Genomic DNA, 27,121 nt, shown 5'->3' with positions numbered 1-27,121 from the left:
TTATACCTCCCGAGGAGATCACGAATGTAAAATTAGGGAGATTAGAGCGCGCAAGGAGGCTTTCAGACAGTCGTTCTTCCCGCGAACCATACGCGACTGGAACAGGAAAGGGAGGTGATGACAGTGGCACGTAAAGTGCCCTCCGCCACACACCGTTGGGTGGCTTGCGGAGTATAAATGTAGATGTAGATGTAGATGAAATATCAGTTTGGGTTCTGGAGAACTGTAGGAAGATGCAATACAACATTGACCCTACATCTTACCTTACAAGTTGGACTAAAGAAAAGAAAACCCTTTTTTTTTTTTTTTTTTTTTTTTTTTAAAAAAATCATTTATGGACTTAAAGCTTAGTTGGAATGTACTCTGAAATTCTCAAAATACAGAAAGTGAAAGGTTATTTATAACTTGTACAGAAGCCAGACAGCAGTTACAAAGAGTCAAAGGGCATGGAGGGAAGTAGCAGTTGCAAAGAGAGTGAGATGGGGTCATAGCCTACCTCTGTTGTTATTAAATCTGTACATTCAGCAAGCAGTACAGAAAACAAACAAAAAAATTTGGAGCAGGAATTAAAAAAGTTCAGCGAGCAGAACAAATACTTTGAGGTTCTCTGATGAAACTGTAATTCTGTCAGAGATAGCAAAGGACTTGGAAGAGCATTTGAATTGGATGCACAGTGTCATGAAAGGAGGACATAATATGGTTGGTTGGTTGGTTTGTGGGGGTTAAAGGGACCAGACTGCTACGGTCATTGGTCCCTGAGGACATAATATGAACACCAACAAAAATAAAAGAAGGGTAATGTTGTTGAATTAAATCAGAATATTCTGAGGGAACTGTATTAGGAAACAAGACACTAAAAGTAGTAGATGTATTCTGCCACTTTTGATAGCAAATTAACTGATGATGTTCAGTGTGGTGAATATGTAAAATGAAGAGTGGGTATAGTCCAAGGAAATAATTTCTGAAAAAGAGAAATTTTTTAACATCCAAGATAAATTTAAGTGTTAGAAAATCTTTTCTGAAGCTACTTGTCTAGATGTAGCCTTGTATGAAAGTGAAATGTGGACAATAATAAGTCAGACAAGAATTATAAGCTTTTGAAATGTGGTGCTACGGAATTCTGAAGATTATGTGGACAGATCACATAACTATTATGGAGATACTGAACAGAATTGGGGAGCAATGACTTTTGCTGCACCATCTGATCAAAAGAGGGATCAGTTGACAGCACACATTTTGAGACATCAGGAATCATAAATTTAGTATTCGAGGGAAATCAGGGAATAAAAATTGTAGAGGGAGACCAAGAGAGGAATATAATAAGAAGATTCAAATGGATGTAGGTTGCACATATAGAGATGAAGAGGCTTGCACAGGATAGAGCAACCTGGAGAGTTTCGTCATACCCATCTTTGGACTGAAGACCACAAAAACAATGTATTGCACTCCCCAACAGAATTCCATTCATGGTTAAATGTATATTTTAGAATAAATCAGTGTAAGCTTCAAATCTCTGAAATGCCAAAAATTATAATGAAGCCAAATAATTTCACTTCAGACAGATTTCACAGTAAGATGTTCTTAAAATATATACTATATGTAATCTTAAATCCTTTCTACCTCTTACCATTAAAGATTCTTTGTCCTTTTCACAGGTCTGCATTTTTCGTGTCAGATCTGCAACAGTAGCTTGAGCCTCTTCAAAAGGTTGCACTAATCTTTTGTTTTCATTTTTAAGTTCACGTAGCTCTTTTTCCATACGGTCTTCATGTTCCTTTGTTTCCTCCATTTGTTCCTGCAATAATTGTTACATATTCTCCATTTGGGTCACACTCACATGGAATTATACTCCGTACATTACGCATAGCATGCACACACAAATTAACATGGTGTGTTTTTTCCAAAATTTCTTAATATTAGTGACTCAGTCCTATAAGGACAAAAATAAAATCACAGCGATACCTTAAGGCTTGCTATAAGTGTCAAATTATTTAAGGTAATATCATTGTAATAGCTCTTTATTTCAGAGAATGCTTTCTCATGATTTTTCATAAGTTCTGTAATGTGTTTGTTTTTTCTTTCTTCCAGCTCTTTGAGTTCCATGTCATACTTCATGCATATATCATTCCGTTGGGTAACAAGTTTTCTTTCATACTTTGCTTCTATTTCTCGAGCTTCTGACTCAAATTTTTCTCTTGCCTTACTAAGTGCTTCACTGTGCTCCTGCAAATGGAAACAAAAATGTGCAGATTATAATCTGAGGTCACAATCTACAAATGCAGTAACAAATAACTCTGAAGCAAGAAATCAGTGATATCAAAATATGAACAAAACAGCCCCCTACCAGTTTGACATTTCTCATTTCTTCTTGATGTGCCAGTTCCTGATCCCTCAGACGGCTCTTCAAGTCTTTCTTGTCTGCCAATAACTCCATTTCTTGATCAGTATAATCATCTTGTGCCATCCTGAGAGAAACCATGCTCTCTGCCTGTCAACAGGGAATCACAGAGGTTATAATTTATTCATTTATTTAATTAACCTGATCTGATTAGGGCCACCAGACCCTCTCTTACATCAGACCAGGGTTTCACCACACATACACCATCATTTGTGAAACAAATACTAACAAAGAGATAGAGGGGCTGGCCAGTACTTACCTCAGCTCAGTACAGCCGATAGATACACATAAAACAGAACTGAAAATTTACATTCCTAGCTTTCGGGAACCGTATGTGTACCGTATGTGCCATTTGGCTTCTCCCACCCAACACCAGTCCCTCTGAACTGCGGAGATGGGAACTTGCACTCCAACACATCCTTTCATCCCGCCATCCCCCTGGACTGAACCTACGTTAAACAACCTCACTCCCATTCACTCTTCAGTCTTCTCCTCTTTCCCTTTCCTCTTTATCCATTCACGCATCTTTTCATCCTACATAGTTGTGTTTATCTTTATACTTTACTTCTGTATGCATCCTCTTTGGTTTGAAGCTGGCACCGTACTTACAGTAGAATATCTTTGGCTTCCCTCTGACAACCATGCCTCCATCCTTGCTACCCTCCCTGTTTACCTTTCCCTGTTGCTTCATAACCTGGGTTGTGAGTAACTGAATCCACTTTCCCTTCTTCCCTTTTTTCCCCTCTCTCCTCCCTGATGAAAGAACAAAGTTCCCGAAAGCTAGGAATGTAAATTTTCAGTTCTGTTTTATGTGTATCTATCGGCTGTACTGAGCTGAGGTAAGTACTGGCCAGCCCCTCTATCTCTTTGTTAGTATTTGTTTCACATCTTATATGAGATTTTCCATTAATCATTTAGATACACCATCATTTTTACATCATAGTTACCTAAGAAATAACAATTTTAATATTAAAAGTAATATGAAAATTATTTGAGTGTCTGAAGTGGCAATGTGAGTAAATGAATAATAAAGTTAATATAGGTAGTGCTTGCACTCTTGCAGCTGCTGCCACTAACAGAGATAACAGTAATTATAATATTAATACTAATAGTAGTAGTAGTAGTAGTAGTAGTAGTAGTAGTAATAATAAGAAGAAGAATAGGCCTTCGGTATGTTCTGCCAGTCGTAAAAGGCGACGAAAAGAACAAACCACTAATAGGGCTAACCCCCCTTTTAGTGTGATTAGTTGGTTCAGGACAGAACTAATGAAGCCTCAAACAAGCGCTGTCATGGTCAGGGACGGCGCTTGAACCCTATGCCCATCCACAATGGTCACGACACTGCTAGCCACACGGAAAATGATTTAAATCGAAATAGAGGTGTTTTGCAGGATATGCTTCCTGCAACCACCCTAGAAGGAAAACAAAGACAAGAGGATGAGATGGTCAGATGAAGTTAACCAACACCTCATGTTCTGTTATTACCAAGCAACAAACTTAGGAACCAACACAACTGGATACAGATCACAAGTATACACAAAATTTATTACCAGATACCCAGAATTAAAATTTTTAACAGAACAATGACTAGCTGATCAGATCCGTGTAATAATCAAAAATAACAGGATACCCCAGTCAGAATTAGAAAACATCAAACAACAAGTACAACAAATACTGGAACAAAATAATGTGCAATCAGAAAAAGAAGAAAATATAGTAATGGACTCAAACAACCCAGAGCAAACAAACAAAGAACAACACGCATCAATTAAACAACCAGAGGAAAACGAAATCTTAAGACAGCCAACAGAACAAGCACAAATAGAACATGAAGTGACACACGTTAGATATAGAAGAAAAATTTCAGCTAACATATATAGAATACAAAGACACAAATACAGACATTAGACCATTCTTGCATAGACCACCAAGTAACCCACAAGTCGAAACAACAATAACAACTATCAACACAATCATACACAACAAAATAAATGAAAATACAACTATGGAAGAGTTACAACTACTGGTTTATATAGGAGCACTCACTACACTAAATATACACACTAGGCAGAGATCAGAACCAACCAACACACAGAAGAAACCCACAAAACCAGCATGGCAACACAGGCTCCAGATCAGAATAGAAAAACTGAGAAAAGACATCGGACAGCTAACACAATTTATAAGAAATGAAATATCAGACAAAAAATGAAAAAGGTTAGGTAAAATCTCACAAGAAGCGATAGAGCAATTAGATGAAAAGAAGCAGAAATTACAAGCATTGGCCAAACGACTTAGAAGATACAAAAAAAGTGAAAATAGAAGGAAACAAAACCAAACATTCAACACAAACCAAAAGAAATTTTATCAGACAATAGATAACATACATATTAAAATAGATAACCCACCAAACATAACAGACATGGAACACTTCTGGAGCAACATATGGTCAAACCCGGTACAACATAACAGGCATGTACGGTGGATACAAGCAGAAACAGACACATACAAGATGATACCACAAATGCCTGAAGTGATAATTTTGCAACATGAAGTCACCCGAGCAATTAATTCTACGCACAATTGGAAAGCCCCTGGAAATGATAAAATAGCAAATTTCTGGCTAAAGAAGTTCACCTCAACACATTCACATCTAACAAAATTATTTAACAGTTACATTGCAGACCCATACACATTCCCTAATACACTTACACATGGAATAACTTATCTGAAACTTAAAGATCAAGCAGACACAGAAAACCCAGCAAAATATCGCCCCATAACATGCCTACCAACAATATACAAAATATTAACTTTAGTCATTACCCAGAAATTAATGACACATACAACACTGAACAAAATTATAAATGAAGAACAAAAAGGCTGTTGCAAAGGAGCACGAGGATGTAAAGAGCAACTGATAATAGATGCAGAGGTAACATATCAAGCTAAAAATAAACAAAGGTCGCTACACTACGCATACATTGATTACCGAAAAGCTTTTGATAGTGTACCCCACTCATGGTTACTACAGATATTGGAAATATACAAAGTAGATCCTAAATTGATACAGTTCCTAAACATAGTAATAAAAAATTGGAAAACCACACTTAATATCCAAACAAATTCAAATAATATCACATCACAGCCAATACAGATTAAGCGTGGAATATACCAAGGAGACTCATTAAGTCCTTTCTGGTTCTGCCTTGCTCTGAACCCACTATCCAACATGATAAATAATACAAATTATGGATACAACATTACTGGAACATACCAACACAAAAGCACACATTTGTTATACATGGATGATCTAAAACAACAACAGCAACAAATCAACAACTCAACCAATTACTAAAGATAACAGAAATATTCAGCAATGATATAAATGTGGCTTTTGGAACAGACAAATGTAAGAAAAATAGCATAGTCAAGGGAAAACACACTAAACAAGAACATTACATATTGGATAACCACAGCGACTGCATAGAAGCGATGGAAGAAACAGATGCCTATAAATATCTAGGATACAGACAAAAAATAGGAATAGATAATACAAATATTAAAGAAGAACTAAAAGAAAAATATAGACAAAGATTAACAAAAATACTGAAAACAGAATTGACAGCAAGAAACAAGACAAAAGCTATAAATACCTATGCTACAGAAAGATTCACATTAACCAGAAAGGAAAGAGGAAGGGGATTTATCGACATAAAAAAACCTACATTATGGACAGGTAGACAATTTAAGAAAATTCTTTCTAGAACGAGCAGAAACTAGCAAAATACACAAAACAATCACTCATATAAATACATCGGCTACACCATTGCAATTTCATAACCACTTCTACAACCCTTTAGATCACATAACATCAACAGGTAGGAAGAAAGTAAATTGGAAAAAGAAAACACTATATGGCAAGCACCCGTATCATCTAACACAGCCACACATCGATCAAGACGCATCCAACACATGGCTAAGAAAAGGCAATCTACACAGTGAGATGGAAGGATTCATGTTTGCAATACAGGATCAAACAATAAACACCAGATATTACAGCAAGCATATTATTAAAGATCCCAATACCACAACAGATAAACGCAGACTTTGCAAACAGTAAATAGAAACAGTAGATCACATCACAAGCGGATGTACAATACTAGCAAATACAGAATACCCTAGAAGACATGACAATGTAGCAAAAATAATACATCAACAACTTGCCATACAACATAAACTAATAAAACAACACGTTCCCACATACAAGTATGCACCACAAAATGTACTGGAGAATGATGAACACAAATTATAATGGAACAGAACCATAATAACAGATAAAACAACACCACATAACAAACCTGACATCATACTCACCAATAAAAAGAAGAAATTAACACAACTAATCGAAATATTCATACCCAATACAACAAACATACAGAAGAAAACAGGAGAAAAAATTGAAAAATACATCCAACTGGCTGAGGAAGTCAAGGACATCTGGCATCAGGATAAAGTTGACATCAAACCAATTATACTATCAACTACAGGAGTCATACCACACAATATCCACCAGTACATCAATGCATTACAGCTACATCCAAACTTATACACACAACTACAGAAATCTGTAATTATTGATACTTGTTCAACTACCCGAAAGTTCCTAAATGCAATGTAACATATACCGTACAGTTAAAAGGAAGTCACGCTTGATCAAGATCCGCGTCACTTTCCATTTTTAACCAGAAATAACATCTGAGAAAGAAAAGAAATAATAATAATGACAATGATGATGGTGGCAGATATAAAAAGAATTTGTATAAGTATAAAATAAATGTTTTCTGATACAGCGAGTCCTGCAGAAAGGAAAGTTAAGGTGACTGCACCATCTAAGAATACTAGGAAGTGAAGAAAATATGGACCAAAAGGATGTGCAAGAGTAATGAGTGTGAACAGAGACAATGGTGATCCTTATTGTATGTTTTAAATGTCTTCTGAAGCTGGACATGTTATTCAGTTCTCTAATATAACATGTGAGGTTATGTCAAAGTCAGGCTCCTGCTGCTGAGAATGACTTTTGAGTGGGACAGAAAGGATTTTGCTGCTATGATGGGAAAGGGTGTTCCTGCCATGTTGTCAATAGAAGAGCATTAAGAATGATGAGAGATATGAGGGACAATGTCTGTTGATAAGACAGTAGAGAAGACTGAGGGTATGGAAATCTCTCGCAGTCAGGATAGCTACTCATATGATTGTGAAATATGATCAAAGAGTTGAACATCAGAGATATAATGAACACAGACATTTATAATTAGTTCCAGGTGCCATGAGCTTTCCTGATAAAGGCCCTGCAGTATAACATCACTGTACTCAATAATTGGGAGTAAAAGTATTTGTACAAATTTTTTCTCAGGTCAAGAGGGAAGAGCATTTCATATTTTTGCAGGGCATCAAAAGATGTTGATGGCTTCTTGTACAGTGCAGTTATGTGCTTAATACAATTCAGATTTTCAACTATTATTACTCCTAGATTCTTTGCTGAAGGAGAGAAGTTGATAACTATCCCATTTAGGAAGACGGTAGGGATTCCTGATATTTCAGGCTAATGAACCTAGAATGACCAACCAGTACCACCTGGGTTTTGGATGGGTTGGGCTTTAATCCGATATCCTGTGTCCATTTTAATAGTGCACACAGGGCGGTACTCAGATTCTCGATAGCTGTCTTCAAGTTTATTTGTTTTGCAGCCAGAGGTCATCAGCAGACAAGTGATATTTGCAGTAGGACAAAATACTACGAAAAGATTATAGCACTTAATACTGAACTCTGGGGGGGGGGGGGGGTCCTGATCCTCCTGCCTCCATTGTGACTTTATGGTGGTGGAAATCATGCATTGCTGGTAAGACATCAGGTATGAGCGAAATCATTGCAACACATTTCAAGAGAAATTTGGGCTACCAAGCGTGGCAAGCAATATGCTGAAAGTCAACAGTGACAAAGGCTCTTCTGAAGTCTAAGAAACACATGATACTTCCCTTTTGTGTGTCCATGGCAAGCTTCAGATCATTTGTTGCCTTTATTAAGGCAGATAGTGTGCTAAGATGTTTACAGAAATCTGATTGGTATTCATCTTGTAGGTTGTTTGTAGTTAGGTTTGTTAGGTGGTCATGGACTATATATTCTAAGGTCTTGGACAGAGCAGGAACAACACCAACAGGTGGGTAATCAGAGGGTGCTGTGGTAACATTCTTTTAAGGTAGTGGTTTAACTAGTCTTTTTTTCCTGGTCTCCAGGAAAACACTTGTGATTAAGGTCTGGTTGAAAATATTCGTTACGGTGGTCAGTAGCGGGTCAATAATAAGCTTCATCATTTGGACTGTGATGCTATCATATCCAGTAAGTGCTGATCTAATTTGCATGATGTTTTTTATGGTATTGCAAGTAATGTGCTTTAGATAGAATTTTTTATGGCTACATTTTTTACCCCCATGAAGTAATCAGTGATTTTCTGTTCATTTGTCAGTGCAATACAATAACTGAACACTATATACAAACTGATGGCAGTGATCAGAGTATAACATAGGCTGCTATTATTAATACAATGAACCACAGGTGTCCAGCTTACTCATATCTGTTTTATTTCATGTTTTACAGGTCCAAGGCATGAAAATATTTGTTACTTGTTACTATATTCTGGTCTACGTAATGTTCATTCAGTAATTATTTCAGCTCCCATGGAGGTAAAAATTGTAATTCAGCAAATCTATTACTCTGATGCATTTATTTATTTTTTTAGATATCGTTGTTTGTTGTTTCTTTTATGCGTAGGAGAGCACCAATTGGATGACATAGGTAACAGGTAATGGACTTTGAATAATTTCAGATGTTGCATGATTTGTTATCCCGTACATGGACCTATTATACACAGTCACATCACCAACTAACTCAAATTTTATATTCATTTCACAGCCACTGGTAAAAACAGACACATTGTCATCTTTAGACAATTTACACATGGGCAAGCAGGTACACACATACATTTAGCAATAAAAAAGTCCTTCTGGAAACTTCAGTTTGCATTGCCATAAAAGTCTGGTATGCAATTAAATCATATGGGGAGAAATTTTTCATGCTTGTAGCCAAAGAATATAATGCTGAATCAAGACAAAAAATGGCAACAGTATGTCATGCTTGACCAGTCTGAACATCAACATCTGTCAGGTTATGAGCGTTTTTTAGAATATCATAAACTTTGTATTATGTTCATTTTTTAAACTTGTAAACTAAAAAATGTAATAATAAAACAACATATTAGTCAATTACACAGTATTTCTCACTTATGTATTCATCCTAGTCTTATCAAACAATGGAAAATCTGACATGGAATAACAACAATACACAGAGCCACAGCAATGTCATATCCAGATGTGCTGGTAGTGATTGTATACCTACACTCACATAGTAATAGCAAGTTGTCTAAAAAGATATTCACTCAAGAAAGACACTGGGTCTGTTATTGATCCATAAGACAGTACAATGCAACTGTAAGCTTTTAAAATGTAAAGTCATCTGGCATTTTCAGCTGCAAGAACAACAGTGGTGAACAGCAGAACAGTTTTGGGGGTTTCTGACAAATGGCTCTGGACACACTTGCTACTAGTCAATATGCGTTATATGTGCTCTGGTTATTCATTGATCTTTAATGTACGGTAATAAAAAATTTTCTTCCAAGTTATGTGTTGGCACATCATTTAAAGCCATCGAGGCTGTTTCTGTTCAAGGAGACTTATCTGCTGCTGATTATAGGGCTCATTTCTGTGAACAGTCAACTTTAGATAACATTTACCACTTACCTTGTATTCTGCCAAATTATTCTGGTGTTCATAAAGAAGATGTTTAACTTTTTGTTTGTAAATTTTTATTTCAGTCTGATGCTTCTCTTCAGCTTCTTCTATTTCTCGGTCCTTATTTCTGAAAAGACAGGAAAAATGATGACACTAGTACTTACTTAAAATGAATGACAGCACTAAATAGATGGCAATATTCAGTACTGTAACAATAAAAAAAAGTAAGACAAGATCATGTAAATGCAGGACACCCAAATCACTTATGAACTTTTACATGAAGATAAGAATATAAAAACTAAATAAAAATAAAAATTTAGTGAGATATGATGCATGAATGTTCTCGCCATAACACAGAAAATCAACATATCAGGGAACATTAAATAATGATGCAAAGGAAGAACTTCCATCACAAGATGCTAAGTCAAACAGGACACAGATGCTAAGTCAAACAGGACACATGTAAATGTTAAGAAAGAGGAAAGATGAAGTATTTTATCACAAAAAAGGGGCAAAAAACATCCTGTCTTAACAGATAATGAAGAAGTCACATACTGTGACAGAGAAAAATATTGTATTGTAATTCTTGTGTTGTAGACTATTTTTCCAAGAGGATAATTTCCCATTGATCATTCAATCCACATTACAACTTTAAGGTCATATCATAGCTTGGTGGACCCTCTCATCCATTTATTGTTCCTGCTATGTAAATACAACTGCTATGAATGCAAGGCATGTCACATCAAGCATTACAGTCTAACTGTGGTCCTCTAAATGGGCAGGCATACAATGATGAAGATTCTGTACAGAAACACATACACTTTTTACTAACTCCTATGCTCTATTAGTGTTTATTCAATCATTACCAAATTGTTAACCAATATAAGAAGGCTCATGCAAACTACGTGGAACGCTAATTCCACTATGACTGGAACAATTTGGTCACTTCAACTGCCCCATCAGAAATAAAAAAGTCTTGAGTACATCCATAAGATTGTAATGAAAAAATCAAACAATAGAAAATCCAGGATGGATAGCCCTGCAAAAATACCAGTCCTTTCCAAAAGCCTCACCTTTTGTCCCATTCTCAAATTCAATCATGCAGGACTTGTTAAAGACCTTCTTTCCTTCTCCTGGTCCCTACATTGCAAACACTTTTTTGCCACCAATCCTACCAAACAGACTCAACCAAAGACCAATGTTGAACCTACCTCACTCAGTTCACTCCTCCATCCAACCGTGATCCACCCCACTGCCCTAAAATCATCCTCTGTTAACTTTCCATAATTCCTTAACTGTGAACCTTGCCTCACCATCACCCCAAATCCCTCCACCTATTTCATACCAAGAACGCCCTTCCATACAGCCTAGCCCCTATTGCATCTGTAGTGACAATTTGTCACTCTCAAAATATACCATGGGTATCACTGAGGTCTTCACAGGCTGTAATTGCCCTCCCAACTTGCAGAAAAACAGATCTCCCTTGCTGTATCTCTCCAACCAACCACCACCTCCAGAAGTCCCACCATCCAGTCACAGAGGAGCACTCAACTCATGATTCAGTACCACCTAGGACTGGAGCAACTGAATCACATTCATCACCAGGGTTTCGACTGCCTCTTGTCATGCTGTGAAATGAGGAATGTCCTACCCCCCCCCCCCCCCCCCCACCCCTATCCTTCTCATCACTCCCACAGTGGTACTCCACCGCCCACCAAACCTACATAATATCCTCTATCCTCATCCATCCCTACACAACCCCTGCTCCCAACCCCGTGACTCATGGCTCATATCCCTGTAATAGGCCTAGATGCAAGACCTGTCCCCTCCCATCACCACCTACTCCAGTCTGGTCACTAGCATCACCTATCCCATCAAAGGCAGGGCTTACTGTGAAACCAGTCATGTGATTCAAAAGCTAAAACACAACCACTGTGCTGCATTCTACATGGACATGACAACCAACAATCTGCCTGCATGAATGGCCACTGACAAACTGTGGCCAAGAAACAGCTGGAACACACTGATGCTGAGCATGCTACCCAACATAATGTTCTTCATTTCAATGACTGCTTCACAGGCTGGATCCTTCCCACCAACACAAGCTTTCCTAAATTGCACAGGTAGGAACTCTCCCTGCAATATACCCTACATCCCTGTAACCCTCCTGGCCTCCAACTTTGTTAGTCATTATCCCTACCCATCTAGCCCCTTCCTTGCTTCCATTCCAGCACTTCACTTTTCCACCAATGAATCCTTAGTCTTTCTACTTCTCTCCTTTTGTCTATTTCGAAAAATGCTTCCTTAGTTGAAAGCTCATTTCCTGACAGTCTTTTTGTCTATATGTGACTCAGCATCTCCCCTATATGGTGAGTAGCAATGATCCTTTTCATTGATTTGCACTGAAACTATGATGATGATGAAGATTTATCCTAATGGGTACCTGTAATCTACAGAGGCCACATGCTCAGGTGGTGGATCAGGGATGCTTCCCAAACATAATGTGATGATAAATAAGGGGGAAATCAAATATCCCACATACCAGTACCATTGTCAGAAGGCAAAATGAACTGAAAAGGAATAACATTTTACTTGTGGAACCAGTAGAGTATTTATCAGTGCATAAAGAAAAGGAACCATATATTAAAACACTAGCACAAACTCACATAGGGAACCTCTGATTTTGATAATAAAGTAAAATAAATAATAGAAAAGAGATGGCATTTGATTACAACTTTATAGAACTTTTGGGTCGCATCCCTCTGAAATAGAGAGCTGCTTCAAGATCCAAATTCCACCATTAAGGACCTGTACAAATTTCAGATAGAAACAAGAAAAATAAGGCATAAATAGTGGCAACAGAAGACTTGATAGCTCTAAAGAAAATCTGACAGCAAAGACATACAGAATTTATAAAGGAATACAACCGTTTAGTCCAGCCAGCTGCTTATCTAGAAAACTGAAAATTGTGAACAATTTCACCAGCTCAACTGACAATAATGAAATGTTAGAGGTTCAAACAAATGTATCTTCACATTCCTGAACTGATGTTTGACCATGCTTAATTTCTTCTTATTAGTGCACTTGACAAGAGCACAATCCTGGATTGTGGTTGCTTATTTAGCTCCACTGGCTCCACTCCAGAAAACTAACCAGAGTCACAGATAAACTGAATTGCATTACACATGTTGTGACTCGCCGATCTTTCAAAGTGGCGCCGTGCAGTTAAGCGCGTCCTCTACATGCGGCGCTGTCTGCCTGCCATGCAGCAGCAGTACCACCTAAGCGGCCAGCCAGCCAGCGGCCGCTAGACTTGGACTCAGTTATGATTTGACTGTTAAAGTGTATACACGTCTTACACTGTTTACTTGATCTGTGACTTTCATGTATTGCGTCTTCCTTGAAATATATTTGTTCAACTTGAAGTTATAACAACACATTACCATAATCTTAAAAAGAGTTAAAAGTGGCAGTAAACCACCACAAGAATGCTTATGGCCAATGTGGGTTCACCATTAAGATTCACAAAGTATGCTACTAACACAGCCTACACCAAGAGCAGTCAGTCCACATGTTACAACATCTACGTACAGCTCTGGAGTAAGTGGCTACTTTCTCTACCTAAGTGTCTCGTATGATACAGTGAACCAGAAGTGGAGAAAAGGATTTGCATAGCTCATGGATTTTTTGTGAACTGAAGTACTGACTCCTCTGGAATAAGGTACGGATTATATACTCAGAAATAATGATGTGTATGGCTGTTCTTATGTCGTCATAATCATTACACGAATGTGAAAGACAGCCATCCCAAGATATTAAAAAGCTTGAGAGCTACCACCAGCTGAAACTTGATCAAGTGGAAAGAAAACATCACTAATATGCAAGTTGTAGAAAGAGCTCAAATTAACAGCAATGACACCACTATTGTTAAATATTAGCTAATATGGTTCAGAGTGCAACGAGGCTTCTTTGCTAACTGTGTTAAAATCAACTGTCCTGTGATTACAGATTTCGTGGCACACTTACAATATGTTACAAGGCCTAACTAAAACAAGTCATTAAGTTGAGCAACATTAACCCAGATTCCTGAGGCATATTTGGTAAAGATAATAATTGCTGGTATCTTTAAAGAGAAGTGCTTTACATGTGAGAAGTACAAGAGACAAACACTGAAACTTCAGCCAATGCTATAATGACCTTTGCCTGTCACTGAGTGAACTGCATGTTGACACAAATTTAACACCTAAAATAGAACTGTATAATCATATAAAACAGATTCACAAGATACACCTAGCAGAATAATGAAAGAACATGCATATTCTTAAAACAATGATTCAAACTTAGATGTCTGCTTGATTACTGACAAAATCAAATTAAAAAATCACTCTGGTACAAAGTAAAATTTGTTTCCCACATCCAGCTAAGAAAATGGGCATCCTATCCTCTGACTACTTTAATAAGTTATTTTTAACAATGTCTGTGAAAATACACATTGGTGATGATTTTGCAGCTGTACTAAATTTATGAAATTTAGCACAGTTGTGGACTCTTTCTGACATTAGCTGCATTAGGTATAAAAATATTACCTATTGGTGACACATAAAAGTGTTCCAGCCCAGGATGTGAACCTGCATTTACCACTGGCGACAAGCAGGAAATCTGGGTTCAGGTCCCAGTCCAGCACAGATTTTCTTGTGTCACCAATGGGTGATATCTTAAAACCTAATGCAGCTAAGAAAGATACCAGAATTGCAAATGAAGATATGTTTCAGATGCTTTTTACTTACCGTATTTACTCGAATCTAACCCGCACTTTTTTTCCGGTTTTTGTAATCCAACAAACCGCCTGCGGCTTAGAATCGAGTGCAAAGCAAGCGGAAGTTCTGAAAAATGTTGGTAGGTGCCGCCACAACTAACTTCTGCCATCAAATACATGTAGCACAACGCAGGTATGCTTTGCAAGCACAAAGATAAATACTGGCGCTAAAACCTCTTCGTCAGTAAATAAATTAAAAGAAAAGGTAGAAGAATGTAAACATTATGCCATGTATTCTTTCGTGTTTGCTGCTATCTCATTTAAATCCTGTCTGTCTAATAAACTACGAAACTAGAGTGAGACAACAGCAAACGCGGAAGAATATACATATCATGTCATGTTTATATTCGTATTATTCTTATGTTGAATAGTGATACAGTCAGAAATGAAGCATGGCAACTGACTAGATTCTTAAATATAAGATGACTCTAATTTCTGTGCAGAATGTAATGTACTAAAGAGGCATCTGCAAAGATTTTCAAACGGAGGAAAATTTTCGCTAAACTCTTGTTCAGAACATCTTCTATCATACGCAGTCTATTATTTGGTTCTTGTTGATCATTATCAAAGAAAGCAGCAGTGTAAGGAACAACAAATAGCAGTATCATGCCATTGTTTCGCTTATGAGACAATTCCTCTCTTTTTTTTATTGTAAGCCGCGGTTGCGCGCATAAAAGCAAGCCATGCCGCGAGCGGCGACAGGTCGTGAACACTCATTATCAGAATGCGACAAACAATGCATGACGCAGTACAATAATGCATTTTCAGCTTAGAGTGACGTAAACCCCTATATCAAAGAGAACGACACTTATCAGATCAAAGCAACATAAGCAATCGATTCAAACCAGACGAAGCACGCGAAAAAGGAAGCGCCTGACACAGCAATGGCTACTTGTTAAAGCTTAACTGTCAAGCTTACGACTCGAACCAAACTACTGTAGCTGTATAAAAACCGGAAAAAAAGTGCGGCTTAGATTCGAGTAAATACGGTAGATATACTTTTCATTGAAATAGATCCATAGTGAGGAAATCCTCCACGATATAGAATATGTCAGAAAAACAACAATACAAAATAAATATTCTCTATTCCTCTGCATACACCTCTCCCTGGCAAGACACACACACAGAAGGCTTCCTGACAGCTGAAGTGTGTCTCACTTATCTATTATGAAGATCGGTGTAATATTACACCGATCTCCATAATAGATGAGTTCACTCTGGTCTCTGTCTACTCCATATAGGGCGTCTAAGTGCACCACTGAAATGCCACTCATAATGAAGTGAACAAGCTGTGACAGATCCTGTACTTAGTCTAGCAAAGAAAGTTTCCACAGGACAGAATAGTTCTTCTGGAACGTTTGGTATCTATTGTACATGTCTCTTGATAGCCTTCCCAACACACCTATTTGCAGCTGCTGCCAATCCTCTCACTGTAGTCAGAGTGATTGCCAGCTACTTATAAGCAACAAAAAATTCATCCTATGCCCAAGAACAGCATTCACAGGAGGGCTGCACTGGGGTTAGTGGAATATATTACAGAACACTACACAAATAATTTTAAACCAAGCTTGCCCATTCTATTTTAATTTCTAGATCTACTATGCTAAAGGATTACAAGTCCCCTTTAAGAACTGAAGCACTTTACACCCAACAAAGAGATTTCTGTTATCACGAGAGACAAACATGGGATAAAGTTTATTGATTCCCTGAAGTTACCTGGAACTTCATTGTTTCAAGGTTTTGATCATTAACTAACTCTAAACTAGCACAAATATAGGATAAATGTAAATAATTTAAACACCTATTGAAAAGGAAAATTAAGTGTAACACACTGTGGTAGCTACAATATACACCACAACAACTGTAACTCACAAATGCCAATTTACTATGAAATTGTTGTGCATGTCACTCATAACTATGGAAAATGATCCTTTTTTTGCGTACTTATGCAATGAAATAATTTAGGGTGTGCATTTTTATTTAAAAAAAAAAAAGTACAAATAAGAGATAACACAAAGTCCTAACCATTTTAATGAGAACACTGCTCCAATATTACATACAGGTGCAGAGTAGAAGCCACACTGAGTCCAAGATACAAATTACAATTCATCCCAAGAATAGAGTCCGAGTTACTCCAAGTTACTACGAGGAAATACAATAATGATATGAGAGAGAGTACTCTCCATTCCAGGGTTATATGAAGTTAGTTTGTTAATCAGTGTGCTAAGCTGGCACTGACTGTTGGCAGTGTGCACAGGCCCAGGTGCGGTGTTGCCTACTGAAGTTTGATTATTCCATTGCCTAGCAGGCGACACTATGCTGTGTGTATGTGTGTGTGTGTGTGTGTGTGTGTGTGGTTTGAGGTTTTCGGGCACTAAACAGCGTGGTCATCAGCGCCCAAACGCATGGAAACAGGAACACATGTGGTGAAGGGACAAAGACTGACAGCGAACAAGGAGAACGGCTAAAAGACACAGGCCTGACGCAGTTCCAAATCCTCTTATGCAGAGGCAAAACAAGAGGAAAACAAACGCACTAAAAAAGGAAAGGAAACACAAGGAAAAGAGAACAGAAATCGAAGTGAAACAAGTAGGTAATCGTGACTGGCGGACCTCTTACCTAAACCCTGGATGAGCCAGTCACCCAGCAGCACATTAAAACCCTCTCCATAAAATCTGAGGCAACAAATTGGACAGGACACAAAACCGTAAGACCTTAACCACAGTCATTGCGTCGTCTTTCAAAATAGAGGGCAAATCCGGTGGCAAGGATACCACCGCCCTCTGGTCAGGGAATAAAGGACAGTCAAGTAAAATGTGACGGACAGTAATCTGGACACCACAAGCACTGCAGATTGGGAGGTCCTCCCGCCGGAGTAAAAAACCATGCGTTAAGGGACTGTGCCCAATGCAGAGGCGAGTGAGGAGAACCTCATCCCGCCTGCACGACTGGTAGGACGTACGCCATGCCGCGTGTTGGCCTTGACCAGACGCAGCTTATTTTCGCCGACTGCCAGCCACTCCTCTTCCCATTGACGCATAACACGAAAACGCAAAAGGGAGGTCACAGCATGGAGGGGGACGGCACATTCAACAACGTGAGGGAGGGAACATGCATCTTTGGCAGCCACATTCGCCAGTTCGTTTCCCCTAATACCCACGTGCCCCGGCACCCAGCAGAAAGAAACCGCCTTCCCCTGCTGTTGAAGGTGGAGTGGGCATCGTGGATGTTCTGGACGACTGTATCCGCTGGGTACAAGTGTTACATGGTCTGAAGGGCACTCAGGGAGTCAGAACAGATGAGAAACTTAAGACTGGGAACACATCTCATCCGCTCCAATGCCTGCAAGATCGCAAACAATTCGGCATCAAAGATGGTAAACGCCGCAGGAAGCCGTAACTTGACGACTCGATCAGGGAAAACAACAGCACAACCAACAGAGTCCCCCTGTTTAGAGCCATCTGTAAATACTGGTACATGGTCGGGATGCTGGTTTAAAATATCGTAAAATAAGGAGGTAAAAACAAACGCTGGAGTGCAGCTCCTCCGGTACTCTGACAAGTCTAAAATGACACTGGGCCTCTGGAGCAACCAGGGAGGCAGGTGGGTAAAACCCTGGAGTTGGGGTGCCACAAGCTCCACACCATGGGACTCAAGCAAATGCTTGGCACGAATCCCAAATGGTCTCGTTGCCCTGGGGCGACTGGAAAAGAGATGTTCCATAGGCGGTCGGGCAACAGTAGGGTACGCAGGGGAGGTAGGACAGGCAAGGAATTGACACATCCGTCGCACCATGAGGAGTTTCCGCCGGATGGCGAGTGGCGGTTCCCCTGCCTCAGCACACAGGCTGGCGATGAGACTGGTACGGAAGGCATCAGTGGCGAGCCTGATACCCTCATAGTGTACTGCATCAGAATCTTCCGATACGCAGGCCTCGCTGACCCATACACGGTGCATCCATAGTCAAGACGCGACCGGACGAAAGCCCTATAAAACTGCAGCAGATGCGCCCGATCTGCTCCCCAGGACCGATGGCTTAGACACTTCAAAATATTCAGCACCTTCAGGGCCCGCACCTTGAGGTCTTTAAGGTGCGGCAACCACGACAACTTGGAATCAAAAGTGAGGCCCAGGAACCTCACAGTGTCTCTAAAGGGAAGAATGGTGTCCCTCAGACGCAATTCAGGGGAGGTAAAAGCACGTCGAGAACGATTAAAATGAACACACACGCATTTGTCTGCAGAAAAGGTAAAACCTGTCTTCGCAGTCCATGCCTCTAATCGCTTTATCGTAAGCTGCAGCTGCCGACTAGCAGTGACAAGACTGGAGGAAGAACAGAAAACAGCAAAATCGTCCATAAACAAGGAGCACTTGGCCGGACTCCGGATAGTGGACGTGATACTGTTAATGGTGATGGCAAAGAGGGTGACACTTAAAACGCTTCCCTGAGGAACACCATTCTCCTGCACGTACAAATCAGATAGCACATTACCAACCTGATATCGAAAGAGACGGCGGGAAAGAAAGGACCGAATGAAGATGGGGAGATGGCCACGAAAGCCCCACTGAGGGAGTTGATTGAGGATAAGGCAGCACCAAGTAGTGTCATACGCCTTATTAATGTCAAAGAATACACCTAGACAATGCTGGTTACGTAGGAAGGCCTGCTGGATGGCCGCCTCAAGCAGGGTCAAGTTGTCTATAGTTGAACGACATCTCCGAAAGCCACACTGAGAGTGGCTAAGGAGCTGCCTCGTCTCGAGCAGCCAAACCAGGCGACGGTTGACCATGCATTCCAATGTCTTCCCGACACAGCCCGTCAAAGCAATACTCCGATAACTACTGGGATGCATTCGGTCCTTCCCCGGTTTGAGGAGGGGAATCAAAATCGCCTCCCTCCACCAGTCAGGGAACGTGCCGGATGAGCATATCATATTAAAACAATTCAAGAGAACTTCCTTGGATGGCAGCAACAAGTGCTGCAGCATGCTGTACAGGATTTGATCATCACCTGGCACAGTATCATGAGCCACAGACAGCGCCGAATCCAGTTCCCACATTGTGAAGGGGCAGTTGTAGGGTTCAGAATTTGGAGACCGGAAGTCTAAGTGATCCCTCTCGATGGCAGTGCGGTAGCGGCAGAAATCTGGAACACAGTTAATAGTGGCAGTAGATTCCGCAAAATGCATGGCCAGTGTCTGGGCAATGTCTCTCGGCGCCGTGAGTGGACAACCCTGATGCAGCAATGCCGTGACAGGTAGTTGGCTGCGTTTTCCGGAGATCCTCCTGATGGCTTCCCATACTTTCGTAGAACTACTGGAGCGGGAGATGGAGTTCAAGAACGATTGCCATGACCGTCGTTTGCTCTCTTTAATCACTCGCCACGCCTTGGCCCTTGCCACCCGAAAGGCCGCAAGATTGTCAGCTGAGGGACGGCACTTGAAGCGGCGCAGAGCTGCATGGCAGGCTTGGATGACTGAGTGGCACTCAGTGGTCCACCAAGGAACAGAACGCCTCTTGGGATGACTTGAGGACTGTGGGATTGACAATTCAGCAGCATGGGAGATCATGGCTGTAACATGGTCGACCCATTCGTGAACGCTGGCACGGTGTTCCAAAACAGCTAAATGGCTGAAAAGTGTCCAGTCAGCTCTGCAGAGGTGCCACCTGGGCGGCACTGGTAATGCCACAGTCTCATCCAGGAGGCGAATCCAAAGGGGGAAGTGGTCACTAGAATGGAGGTCAGCAGCAACCTCCCACAGAGCAGAATCCGCTAGTGCTGGAGAGCAAAAGGAAAGGTCAATAGCTGACGACGACCCAGAAGCAGTACAGAAATGAGTGGGAGCACCAAAGTTGAGGATGCACAGTTCTTCGGACGCCATGAGGCTTTCCAGAATGCGACCCCTGGGGCAAGTAGTCGTAGAGCCCCATAAGACATTATGAGCATTGAAGTCCCCCAGAAGGAGAAATGGGTGGGGGAGTTGGCTAATAAGGTCTGTGAGAGCCTCAGAGTCTATTGCATCCTGAGGCGGTAAGTAAACGGAACAGATTGTGAGCCTCCGCCCCACAAGAAGGTCAACTGCAACTGCTTGCAAGTCCGTAACGAGAGGGAGCTCAGATGAGTGGTGCATGTCACGGACAAAAACCGCAACACCACCCTTTGCCCTTTCCCCCATCAGATCATCTTTTCGATACACGGTATAGCCCCATAAAGAAGGAGCATCAGTGGCCCGAAAATGTGTCTCTTGAAGACACAAGCACAAAGGGCGCTCTCGTACAAGGAGTTGTAATTCGGCCACATGCGTCCTGAACCCATTCAGATTCCACTGTAATATGGGAGCCAGTGATCAGGGTGGCTGAATTTTCACCCTGCCTCTGTGCTTTGGAGGAGAGCCCCTACTGGCCGGAGATTTATTCCTGGGGCGAGAATATCGCCCCCGGTCGACATCAATGTCCATCAGCTCCAATGGCGACCCAAGGGAGATGTCAGACAGTACAATGGCATCGTCATCGGTCTGACCCTGACTAGTCTCCTCAGGTGGCAAAACCTTCACCTTCAGCGTCTTCGTCTTGGGGGGCTTAGAATGCAGAACCTTGTCAACAGTTGGAGCTTTACTCGCCTGGGCAGAAGGCACCATATGGGGAGGGGCAGGAAGTACCCCAATGTCAGCAACCACGGCCTTGTCTGACATTGTGGGGAGAGCTGCAGGTTGCAAAACAACCGCAGCAGCACAAGTGCACTGGCAAACGCAGGTATTAGTGCTGACACTAGCAACATCCGTTTGTGTAGACACAGTGGCCCACTGTACCGGTTTCTGCAGAGCGGAAGCGAAAGATGTTGTAAACACAGGAGGCTGCATGGCCTTAAAGAGCTTCTTGGCCTCACCATAGGGGATGCGCTTAGATGTTTTGATCTCCTGTATCTTCCGTTCCTCGAGATAGATGGGGCAGACCCGGCTCCAGACAGGGTGGCTCCCAGAGCAATTCACGCACTTCACAGGTGATGAACAATCGGCTCCTTCATGGGCAGGCTGACCACATTTACCACAAGTGGCTATCCCATTGCACCCCAACGTAGTATGCCCAAAGCACTGACATTTAAAACAGTGCATTGGGTTGGGGAAATATGGCCGTACTGGCAAACGTAAGAAACCCGCTTTAACATGCTCTGGGAGTCTCGGGCAATTGAACGTGAGAATAAACGAGTCGGATTTGACTAGGTCCCCATCGACTCGTTTCATAATATGCTGCACGTCAACAATACCTTCGTCAGTCCACTGAGATTTCAACTCGTCTTTGGGGATATCCACCAAGTCCCTGCATGTCACAACACCCCTACTATAGTTCAAAGTGGAGTGGGGCTCGGTCACGATAGCGTACTCTCCAAGACAGGTTGCTTTCCGAAGAGAAGTGACTTGACGGGAACTAGAAGTCTCAACTAACAGAGTCCCATTGCGCAGACACTTCACAGATTTCAGTGTTCCTGCAATTCCCTCAAGACACTTGTGGATGTAAAAGGGAGAAACTCTCTCAAAGCTACCTTCCTTCCGTTTAACAATCAAAAGCACATTCTGGTTATCAGCATGCGCTCTGTTACGACAGTCTGATAAATCTCTAGTAACACCAGGTGCTGGAGAACTCGCAGCACGAAGTCGCTTTTTCGATGGGGTGTGTTTTCCTACCAGTGGCCCACCCAATCCACTGGTAGGGGGAAACATAGAGGTCGAAGGGTCCATTGTGGTCCCACGAGCAGCTAGGGAACTAAAGGTCCGCTCAGACAGAGCCCCGCGTGCCTGAGTAAGCCTTATACAACTGGGGTGCGGCAGGTGCCCTAGAGGTTGCCCGCTTGCAACTGTTCCACCCCAACAGCCATGCATCTTATAGGCGCACAGCACACCGTAAGATTGAGGGGTTTTTATAGAGGTTTACCTTCCTTGCAATCCAGGCAGTCAAGCCAAGATTACCATTCCCCGCAGCACACAACATTCCACCGCCGCGCCATGCGGTGGTCGCTGAAGCATGTCTGGGGGTTACGGTGACAGGAGACTGGCGGCGCTGACCAATCCCCAGCTCAGGACCCCAGGGTCGCCAAGCCTATACTCAGCAAATGAATGCTGAGCCCCTGGGGGGGACACTATGCTGCCTGGTGCCGGTGAGTTGAATAGTGGTGGCACCTATTGGCATCTCACAAAATGTTACGGCAGCCATGGCGGTGGTGCCAGTATGATATGAGAGGTAACACTGTAGGTTAAAACAGTCCTCTCCCTACAGGGAGAAAGACAATGGTGAGTTGGTGAAACACTGGCGTCCCTCCCCTGTACCATAGACTGCAAATGAAATAAAAGAATGTGACGTCTATGGCCTCTCAGTCATCAGAGATCATAATCCATGGCCTGGACAGATGTTCCCTGTTTGGAGCAACAGGAAGGTAAGGCCATAAGTGGCCCTGGTGATGATGACTCTGTCATGGGCAGATGTCCTTTTGTGTAACGCCAGCCATGGGGGAGGGGGGGGGGGCTAATGCCAAAGCAGGAGTCAGTCCTTGGAGTCAGGACGAGAAATGTGCTTAGGCGGCTCCTGCAGTCCACGTGGTAGCTCTGCTTGCAAGGACCACATTCTCCAGCAGCCCCTGATGATCTTGCAGAGGGCTAGAAAAGACAGCAGATGAGGGAGCTGTGGACATGATGGTGAACAGTGTAGGGGACTGGACCAAAGATTGAGGAGGTGGCCCTAGAGGCAGTGGAGAGAACAGAAAACTGGCATCTGATAGGTGAACGGCCTGGGAGATGCACCACGCAGTGGAAGAGGAGGCCAGTCCCCCACCCACAAGTGTAATTGGTAGTCATAGTGCGCCACTAGGCTGTCACCCATCCACAGTGTGAGGACGCCCCACCCCCGGTTCATGGATGACCGACAGAAGCCATGAGCCCAGCTGCATGGGTGACAAGTGGTGGGTGAGGAGTCAGCAGAAGGAGATGCAGCACTGTGTGCAGTTGGTGCCCATGCAGCAATGCTTCTTACTAATAGCAGTAGATCTGTAAGAACTAAGGAAACACATGAGCATCTCTTCCACCAGTGTGAGGTGCTTCTTCATCTGCACTTTAACTATCCATGTGAGGTGTTCTGCCACCATGTTGGCCTGCAGGTGAAATGGGGTACCCTGATGCGGCAAATACCATGCTGTGCATGAAAGTCTTGAAAGGTCTGACAAGTGAACTGCAGTCTGTTACCCATCACCAGGGCACAGGGAAGGCCTTCAATGGAGAAGGCCTTCAATGGAGAAGATCTGGGTGAGAGCGTGCACAGTAGACTGTGTTGACATGGCATGAAATCTGATGATGTATGGGAACTGAGAGTATGTATCAGTGACAAGCAGCTGAAATGCATCCAAGAAGGGGTCTGTGAAATTCAGGTGGATGTTTTCCCATGGCTGCATGGGTGACAGCCATCATGAGTAACATAGCCACAGAGCTGCCTGGTGACTTGAACCTTGGTTCACACAGCAATTAAGTGTTCAATTGCCTGGCTGACCTGAGGACAGTAGACACAGTGGTGAGCAAGCATCTTTGTCTGTGACACATCCGAATGGCTGTGATGCAAGAAATGAAGGACGTCCCACTGGAGGAAAGCTGGAATGACTACCACAGAATGGTATGTTCCATCATCAAAAAGATCACACCTTTGACAAGAGTCAGTCTGTGGTGCAGCAGAAAATAATTACAGATGGGGTCCGATGCTTGGGCTAGAGGTCATTTGGGCCACCCTTGCTGGGTATTCACTGCACCTGGCAGAGTAAAGGATCCATGCTGATAGCAAGAGTGATATTCGAGCTCATAACAGGACAGCTTTCCTATGCCTGCTGAGCTTCCCCGTCAAGGATTTCCTCTTAAATCTGGCATTGGGACCCACAGAAAGATTCAAAAGAGTGCCCACAATGGAGTGCTAAGCTGTTGGGTAGAAGTGAATCTCACAATGGGAATGACTGAGGAACAGGGTCCATAGTTGTAGTCTGCAAGCCATCTTGTCTGATAGGTGCAGTAGGGGTTAAACAGGAACACTAACAGCTTGTGATCTGTGACAAGGTGAAACTTCACATCATATAAAAATGCATGAAATTTCTTGATCACATAAACGATAATCAGGACCTCCTTCTCATACAGGGAATAATTCTTCTACACTGTTTTGAGTGTCTTGGAGGTGAACACTGTCACATGCTTTGAACTGTCAGCACTGCAATGGGTCAGCACAGCTCCCAGCTCAAACTGGGATGCTTCAGTATCCTAAACAAGCTGCTTATTTGGCTGGAATGTGGCAAGACACAGGGCCAAACAACTATTGTTCTTCAAAGATGTACATGCTTCAGTATCCAAAACAAGCTGCGTATCTGGCTGGAATGTGGCAAGGCAAAGGGCTAAACAAAGATTGTCCTTCAAAGATGTACATGCATGGCCACAAGCACTTGTCCAAATAAACAGCATACCCTCTTTTAGTGACCAATTAAGAGAACGTGCATTGGCAGCCGGTTGTGGGATGAATTTATGATGATAAACAATTTCGTCCAGGAAAGCCTGAACCTCTTCAGGTTAGAGGATAGAGGAAGAGCATCAATGACAGCAATGTGACTGGTCACTGGCTCATTTGCCCATGTCCGAGGTATTCAAAAAAGTGCTAAAAGAAGAGTGATTGTTCAAGATTACACTTGACACCCACATCCTGCAGAGTCTGAAATAGAAGCCGAAGGTTCCACAGATACTCCTTGGTGGAGGAGCCCATGATTATGCGAGGGTTGACTGAAAAGTAATGCCTCCACCTTGATAACTCTTCAACAGTTGGCAGCATTGATATGCAGCAGGTACTGGCTTGTTCTGTAGCCTCTTCTCTACTGCTCCTGTTTTTGGGAAGCCTTAGCATTGAACAGTTGTGTTGTTAAAGTGTAAAGTATGGAACCCTGCACAGACGGTCGGTCAATGCGATTTAAGCAATGTGCAGTCATTGAATTCTTGACAGCAGAAGGTGTCACCCCAAAGGAGATTCATCAGAGAATGAAAGGAGTTTATGGTGATTGTGTTGATGTGAGTACTGTGTGTCGTTGGGCAAGTAAGTTTAAAGATGTTGAGGTGGGAACATCTGATCTGCATGACAAACAAAGAGTTGGACATACTGTGACAGTAACAACCGAGTTTCATAAGCAAAATGTTGACAGATTGACTCAGGACAATTGTTGTATCACTCAGAGAGAAACTGCAAGCACAATCAGCATTTCACAAGAACATGTGGATCACATTATTGCTTTGCTTGGCTATCCGAAGATCTGTGCACGATGGGTACCCCGGATCATGACTCCTGAAATGAAGGCAAACAGGCTTGAAATTTGCCAGGGACTCCTCTCACATTACGAGAAGGAAGACGCACAGTACACACATCAACACAATCACCATAAACTGCTTTCATTCTCTGATGAATCTTCTTTGAGGTGACGCCTTCTGCTGTCAAGAATTCAAGGACTGCAAGTTGCTTAAATCGCATTGACCGACCGTCTGTTCAGGGCTCCATATTTTACACTGTAACAACACAACCATTCCATGCTAAGGCTTCCTGCCAACTGGAGCTGTAGAGAAGAGGCTACGGAACAAGCCAGTACCTGCTGCATACCAATGCTGCCAACTGCTGAAGAGTTATGAAGGTGGAGGCATGCCTTTTCAGTCAACCCTCATAATATCATCCAGACAGTTGAAATCACAAGGAACACATTGTACGAGTTGCTCCAAGAAACAATGAAAAGAGCTGGAACACTTGCTACCCTTTATACCTGTAGAGACAATAGGGGTGTTGACGACAAGTAACTGCTAAGATGCCTCATCAAGCAGGAGCTTCAGATATGCCCCCAATAGCTACAACTTTGAAAATATTGACCTTCTGCCTATTTCATCACCAATTCCTCCAGACATGTGGTGGGGTATGTGTCTATCACAGCTTGTCCATTGACTGCCACCTTCAAATCATTGCAAAGTTGGAGCTCACCAGTTGGTTTCTTGATGATCACTAGCACAAAGTCCACTG

At 42.0% G+C, this 27,121-nt stretch overlaps 1 protein-coding gene across 1 annotated transcript in view; it reads right to left on the bottom strand.

Moving 5' to 3' along the window:
* Window positions 1–27,121, bottom strand: part of LOC126481149 (dynein regulatory complex subunit 4) — a 141,795-nt gene that overhangs the window by 75,079 nt on the left and 39,595 nt on the right. Inside the window, exons 5-8 of the mRNA XM_050104711.1 lie at window positions 10,255–10,372; window positions 2,345–2,488; window positions 1,963–2,223; window positions 1,628–1,795 (exon numbers count right to left, since the gene is read on the bottom strand). Coding sequence (XP_049960668.1) covers window positions 1,628–1,795; window positions 1,963–2,223; window positions 2,345–2,488; window positions 10,255–10,372 — 691 coding nt within the window. The remainder of the gene's footprint in view (window positions 1–1,627; window positions 1,796–1,962; window positions 2,224–2,344; window positions 2,489–10,254; window positions 10,373–27,121) is intronic.

This window comes from Schistocerca serialis, chromosome 5 (genome assembly GCF_023864345.2).
Source record: "Schistocerca serialis cubense isolate TAMUIC-IGC-003099 chromosome 5, iqSchSeri2.2, whole genome shotgun sequence".
Lineage (NCBI taxonomy): Eukaryota > Metazoa > Arthropoda > Insecta > Orthoptera > Acrididae > Schistocerca > Schistocerca serialis.
This window is presented reverse-complemented; position numbering and strand designations above follow the sequence as displayed.